Raw genomic sequence first — 7725 nt, 5'->3', positions numbered from 1 at the left:
AGGGATTGTGGTAGTGGTGATAGATATATCATTTGAAGAACTGGGTGAAAATAAAATAAACATAGATATAAAACATAAGTAAAAAAAACAAAATAAATCTCCAGATGAGTTCATTTCAAGCGTAGCTCTTTATTATTTTGTCTACCATTAACTCTAGAACGGGTAAGGCGTTTGTTTAATCATCATTATTTTATTTGCTTATCTTTAATAATAGATTCATCATGTTTTGTAGCAATATAAGGGATTAGGGTTAATTATATCAAATTTATTATCGATGCACATAAATTCATGTGTTTTATTATAGGTTAAAATATAAATCTTTAATATTGCGTATTCTTCCATTGGATCAGGAAGATTATAATGTAAGATAAATGGTTTAATGATATCATTATTTTAAAATTGGGGGGAGGAGGGATGTAAAGCACTTATAGCTATTAATATATCTGTGTTTTCTTGACAAAATCTCTTTTTTAATTCATTTATCATAATATCCAAAATTGGATAAAAGACATGAAAAGGTTTCTGTTTGATCAGAATAATTAGGAGAAACAATATCATCTATTTGAATAGAATCATTTAAAATGGTAGAAGGTATATTTGTTTTTTATTTGTTATTTTTATATTATATAAATTGCAGAATTTATTTATTTCGGTAAATAATGAAGAAAAATAAGAATTATTTCTTAAATTTGACAAATAAATGATAAGAGACTCGATAAGAGCCAATGCTGTTGATATGTCAGAATCTGATTTTTGTAAAAAAATAGAAATATTGGAACACATAGATAATAATTTTTGGAATATAAACATACATATAATTGTATCATATTGTAAAAGAATATATAAAATTTTATTTGCTTTCACCATATCATTATGCTGATGCTCTATATTTTCTAGATAAGAAATAATTGCAGGGAAAGTTTTTTTTACTGCCTCTATTGTTTAAATATAGGATCCCCAACGTGTAGAACTCAAAGCATCAATATTTTTGGATTTTAGTCCTAATCTTAATTGTAAATCAAGAAATTTATTATGATGGATAATAGATATTGAGAAAAAAGCATAAATAGATTCTAATACATTAAAAAACTTTCTAGACTGAGGTAAATATTTGCATGCTGAGATCAATACAAGATTGAGTTTATGTGCATAGCAGTGCACATATATAGCCATTTTGTGATTTTTGCGATATATTTCCTGGACTCCTAAAAATGCCTTTTCATAACACTGGCACCATCATAAGCTTGAGCAACGCAAATCGCATTTAAAGAATTGTTATTTAAGGATGATATCAATGTCTTTGTTAATGATTCTGCATCTAAGTCTACAACTTTTTCAAAAGATATAAAAGATTCCTTTGGTGTTTTTGTTTTATCAACATATCTAACATATATACTAAATTGTTCATATGAGCTAACATCACGAGTGTCATCAGCCATGACAGCAAAATAACCTGCCTCCCTTATTTCTGAAGCTATGTACTTTAAGATTATGTTTCCCGCTGCAGATAGCATTTGATTTTGTGATGGAGGTGAGCAATAATGAGCATTGCCTGGTGGCTTATATGCCATTAAAAATGAATCATACTCTTTCAAACAGTTTAATCTTTCACAATAATTCCCTTGATTATTGTTTGTCTTACTTTCATGATGTCCTCTAAGGAGAAGTTCTAACTTACCACATAGTATTATAATTTTGAAAAATCGTTTCAAATATTCTCTTCTTTCCATTATTGCTGATTTATTTAGAGCTACAAATTATTCTTTAATGATCCCTTCTATTAAAGATTGTTTAAAATGGTTCCAGAGAATCTCATTCGTTGCATGACATTACGACAAGGAAAACAAAAAATAGCGTTTCTGGTAATGCTATATTCCAAGGAAAGAATTTGTACCACAGAGGTTGAAAACATCTTTTATCTTTCCCCAATCCAGTATAAGGGTATGCACCTAATATTGGTTGCATAGGTCCAGTTGTTTTAGTATCCAGATCAAGCTCTTCTGAAAAAGTAAAAATATTAATATATGAATTAAAATATCACTGCTTTTAAATTATGACAAATATATATTTGAAGAATTGTTAAAATAAAAATAATACTTGTATGAGTTCTTCTAAAAAAGTGACAAATATTAATATATAAATTAAAATAATATTTTTTTTATGAAAATTATGGCAAATATCATATATTTGAAGAAAAATATTGTTATAATGAAAAAAATACTTGTATGATTGTCACTTTTAGATTGAGCCATGTGTATAGCTTTTATTATTTTATAAATATATCTTATATTAAATGTAAATTAATTTACCTATTTTTTTCTTTTCTACTGTCCATACATTAGTCCTCTCATCAATAAGCCTTCTTTCTTCATTAACCAAACAATCTAAATAAGATTAATTTTAAAATGTATTTCATCAAAAGTAATTTGTTCCAATACAATTCATACCTTTATATGGATTACTGCTATCAGATTCCATGCCTATATAAAATTTTATATTTAATTATATTTAAAAAATTAACACACCCTGAGATATCTATACATTGGATCACACATATATTAATAGATTGACTCACAGGTTTAACTTCTATTATATAAATAAAATATTTTATATTAAATATAAATTAATTTACCCATTTTTTTCTTTTCTACTGTCCCCATATTAGTCCTCTCATCAATAAGCCTTCTTTCTTCATTAACCAAACAATCTAAATAAAATTAATTTTAAAATATATTTCATCAAATAATTTGTTCTAATACAACTCATACCTTTATATGGATTACTGCTATCAGATTCCATGCCTATATAAAATTTGATATTTAATTATATTTAAAAAATTAATACATCCTGAGATATCTATACATTGGATCTCACATATATCTACAGATTGATCCTCAGGTTTATCTTTTATTATTTTATAAATAAAATATCTTAGATTATATATTAATTAATTTACCTGTTTTTCTTTTAACCTTTTTGTTTTCATAATTTATATCTTATAGAACTACAATTAATAGCCTTTCATTATCTAAGGTATAGTTTGAAATTAAAAAACTGTATTAAATTACTCACCACATGTTTTGTTTTTTAAAATTTTTTTGATAGATTAATTTTTCACATGCATTTTAAAGTTTTAATAGTGATTTTGAACTCGGATAATTGAAGTATTAAATTTGATAATTATCAATTAATAAATCATTATATTTATTTAATTAGGGTTTTAAAATAATTAAAATAATAAAAATAAATTAAACTGAAATTTTTAATGCTAAATTGATGTTTTATGCATGGTATTGATATTCCATTTTTAATAAAGAATTTGATTGCAAACTGACATAGTAAAAATATAATTTATACGTATTAATCTAATCTAATAATTAAAATAGTAATTATTTAATAAATATCTATATAGTCTTATTAATTTTTAAATATAAAATTAATATATTACTTAATAGAATTAAAAAAGAAATCGTTCTTGGGGTAATTAAAAATATATTTTAGTTCAAGGGGGAGACTTTAAAAAGAAATTTTGTTTGCTTCAGGGGGCTATTCAAATTTTTAAGGGGGCTCGAGCCCTGCGCACCCCCCCCCCCAGCGACGCCACTGAATATAAAGTATTTCGGTAAAAACGTTTAGATATCTATTGGCTTCTTTGTATTCCGAAATCAGTGGGTTTGGTTTCTACTAAAATCTACTATTTTTTATTAAAATTGTGCTTAGATTAATCGTAAGCAACTTAAATCCTTAGCAATAATAACTTAGCGTTTAGCCAATTAAGCATAAAATGTCTTTCTGTCACGTGACATTAGATCAGACAATATATGATGAATGACAGATGATTTGTTATTTTTCGTTATTATCGGTTCAATATATTCGCATCGTGCCGCATGATATACTTTTTTTTTGTGTTTTGATGTTTTGTCGCGTGACTTTTTGCTAAATTTTGCTTAAGCTTAAAATTTGTATGCTCAATGCTCAATTTAACAAGCTGATTGATCAATATATACTTTATATATAAATATTACCTTATGATTCCTTCACATTTTAGAAAATATGATAGTTATATACTACTATGTATTACAAATGCACCAAGCCATCATGTGGTTAATGATGCTTGGTACCTTAAGGTACCATCTATCAAATTTGAATTTTGTTCATTTTTCATTTGGATAGGCAGTACCAAATATATTTATAATATATATTTGAAAAATCGTGATTTTTGTAAAGCCTCTATGGCCTAGTAGGCAAGAGCTTGGCTTACTTATGCTATGCTCCCGGGTTCGAATCCCGGGAATGATCATGTTTTTTTCTTATTCTAACTTGGTGGTTCCATCCTTGGGGGGATGATATATAGAAGGCCGGACTCGACCACGTGATTCCGTATTAATATATTAAATAATAAGGGTCTTATTACATTTTAATAAATTTTGGTCGGTATTTAGCAAATTAGATTGGTATTTAAAATATTTCCATACATTCACTTGGTAGTAAGCATCATTAACCCCATCATGTGCGGGTAAAGGGATATTTAAAAACAATATCTTTCATGTATCCAAACAATACACTGGTATATTTTTTATTAATCTTATATAAAATAATCATATTATAGTTCTTGCCTGCTTAGAAAGTTTATCTAAAATATTTTCTCCAATCATTTGAGACCATAACCAACCCAGGTAAATTATAGAATATATTACTATTATGCTATCTTGTTAACCTGGAAATTTTCTTCTTAGAATATATTGCTAATATGCTATCTTGTTAACCTGGAAATTTTCTTCTTAGAATATAATGCTAATATGCTATTTTGTTAACCTGGAAATTTTCTTCTTAGCATCAATTGATATAATCCATTCAGGAACTCCAACTAATCAAGGTAAATTTAAAATATGCTATCTTGTTAACCTGGAAATTTTAATTTTAGCATCACTTGATATAATCCATTCAGAAACTCCAACCAACCAAAGTAAATTTAAAATATGCTATCTTGTTAACCTGGAAATTTTAATCTTAGCATTACTTGATATAATCCATTCAGGAACTCCAACCAACCAAAGAAAATTTAAAATATGCTATCTTGTTAACCTGGAAATTTTAATCTTAGCATCATTTATAATCCATTCAGGAACAATTAATTTTTTTAAAGCAAAATGCCCAATATAAATTTATAAAATCTAAATTTAATAAAAAATCTACTATTTTCTAATAATTATTTATATTCTCAAAATAGAGAAAACTATTATATGCATACATAAATATTTATTAATTATTAGGTTTTTACCTAAAAATTCACATCACTCTTTATCAATATTATGATCATGCTGTCAAAATTTTCATTTTTTAATGCTTTTTATGCCAAATTTACACCATTTTATATAATATTGATATGCAAAAAGTAATTGCCCTAATTTTATATATTACTATTGAAATACAAATTGCAATCATTATTTTATATACCACCTATTGATATACAAATTGTAATCATCATTTTATATACAATTAATATTCAATTGCAATATATACAAATTTTTATACACCACCATCAATATACAGTCTTAATAAATATAATTTTATAATTGATATGGAAATTGCAATCTTGATTTTATATACCTTCATCAATATATAGTCTCAATAAATATAAATTTATATACTATTGATATATAAATTGCAATCATTATTTTATATAGCATTATTATACAATTGCAATCATTATTTTATATTTATCAATCACAATAATAATATTTATATATACTATTGATATAATTGCAAAAGTAATAATAAAATTGTTAGGCTTATATTTCATTATTCTTACAACATGCATGCTTATTTATTATATCATATTATTTATAAGTAATGTTGTTAAACGGCTCGATTTGAGCCGATTTTTAAAAATGGCTAACTCAATATTTTATCCAAAAAATATTAGGCAAGCCAGCAGACCTTGCTCAGAGGTAGCATAAAGGTTTGGCATCTATTAGCTAAATCTCGAGGCTTAATCAATATTTTGCATAGCGAAAATTTGAGTTAGCCGTTTTTAAAAACTTGACTCAAATCGAGCCTTTTAACAATATTTGTAATCAGAATACGTATGATAAATAGATTTCCTAGTAAGATAAGTAACTAGAAACCTCTAACAAAATAAATCTGATATTTATAGGGATAACAAGTATAAATCTCTATGATAAAAAATTTTATTAATGGAGTTCCTAGTAGGAAAAGAGATTAACATATTCCCATTAATCATTAGAAATCTAAAAAAAATTAAATATGAGTAAATCTGATATTTATAGGAATAATAAGTATTTATCTCAACGATAAAAATTTTATTAATGGAGTTCCTAGTAGGAAAAGAGATTAACATATTCCCATTAAACATTAGAAATCTAAAAAAAATTAAAATATGAGTAAATCTGATATTTATAGGAATAATAAGTATAAATCTCTACGATAAAAATTTTATTAATGGAGTTCCTAGTAGGAAAAGAGATTAACATATTCCCATTAATCATTAGAAATCTAAAAAAAAATTAAAATATGAGTAAATCTGATATTTATAGAAATAATAAGTATAAATCTCAACGATAAAAATTTTATTAATGGAGTTCCTAGTAGGAAAAAGAGATTAACATATTCCCATTAATCATTAGAAATCTAAAAAAAATTAAAATATGAGTAAATCTGATATTTATAGGAATAATAAGTATTAATCTCTAACGATAAAAATTTTATTAATGGAGTTCCTAGTAGGAAAAGAGATTAACATATTCCCATTAATCATTAGAAATCTAAAAAAAAATTAAAATATGAAGCAAATCTGATATTTATAGGAATAATAAGTATAAATCTCTCCGATAAAAATTTTATTAATGGAGTTCCTAGTAGGAAAAGAGATTAACATATTCCCATTAATCATTAGAAATCTAGAAAAAAATTAAAATATGAGTAAATCTGATATTTATAGGAATAATAAGTATATATCTCAACGATAAAAATTTTATTAATGGAGTTCCTAGTAGGAAAAGAGATTAACATATTCCCATTAATCATTAGAAATCTTAAAAAAAAATTAAAATATGAGTAAATCTGATATTTATAGGAATAATAAGTATTTATCTCAACGATAAAAATTTTATTAATGGAGTTCCTAGTAGGAAAAGAGATTAACATATTCCCATTAATCATTAGAAATCTTAAAATAAAATTAAAATATGAGTAAATCTGATATTTATAGAAATAATAAGTATAAATCTCAACGATAAAAATATTTATTAATGGAGTTCCTAGTAGGAAAAGATATTAACATATTCCCATTAATCATTCGAAATCTAGAAAAAAATTAAAATATGAGTAAATCTGATATTTATAGGAATAATAAATATAAATCTCACGATTAAAATTTTATTAATGGAGTTCCTAGTAGGAAAAGAGATCAACATATTCCCATTAATCATTAGAAATCTAAAAAAAATTAAAATATGAGTAAATCTGATATTTATAGGAATAATAAGTATAAATCTCTACGATAAAAATTTTATTAATGGAGTTCCTAGTAGGAAAAGAGATTAACATATTCCCATTAATCATTAGAAATCTAAAAAAAATTAAAATATGAGTAAATCTGATATTTATAGGAATAATAAGTATAAATCTCTACGATAAAAATTTTATTAATGGAGTTCCTAGTAGGAAAAGAGATTAACATATTCCCATTAATCATTAGAAATC

At 24.8% G+C, this 7725-nt stretch overlaps 1 protein-coding gene and 1 long non-coding RNA gene across 2 annotated transcripts; one reads left to right on the top strand and one right to left on the bottom strand.

Annotated features, from left to right (window-relative positions):
* Positions 1-1205: 1205 nt before the first annotated feature.
* On the bottom strand, positions 1206-1730 carry LOC135926636 (uncharacterized). The gene has a single exon (XM_065462565.1). The coding sequence runs from the start codon at positions 1728-1730 to the stop codon at positions 1206-1208; it is 525 nt and encodes a 174-aa protein (XP_065318637.1).
* Positions 1731-4340: 2610 nt separating this feature from the next.
* LOC135922163 (uncharacterized) lies at positions 4341-5287 on the top strand. Its single transcript, XR_010570762.1, has 5 exons — positions 4341-4567; positions 4610-4676; positions 4737-4876; positions 4925-4966; positions 5015-5287. It is a non-coding gene; the product is annotated as an uncharacterized LOC135922163 (long non-coding RNA).
* The last annotated feature ends 2438 nt before the right edge of the window (positions 5288-7725 follow it).

Source organism: Gordionus sp. m RMFG-2023, chromosome 1 (assembly GCF_954871325.1).
Source record: "Gordionus sp. m RMFG-2023 chromosome 1, tfGorSpeb1-WG-v2, whole genome shotgun sequence".
Classification (NCBI taxonomy): Eukaryota; Metazoa; Nematomorpha; class Gordioida; order Chordodea; family Parachordodidae; genus Gordionus; species Gordionus sp. m RMFG-2023.
The sequence above is the reverse complement of the archived record's forward strand: the minus strand, read 5'-3'. Positions and strand labels throughout refer to the sequence as shown.

Coding starts and splice junctions, on each gene's coding strand:
- LOC135926636 (XM_065462565.1), bottom strand. CDS start 1,730: ATGGAAAGAAGAGAATATTTGAAACGATTTTTCAAAATTATAATACTA.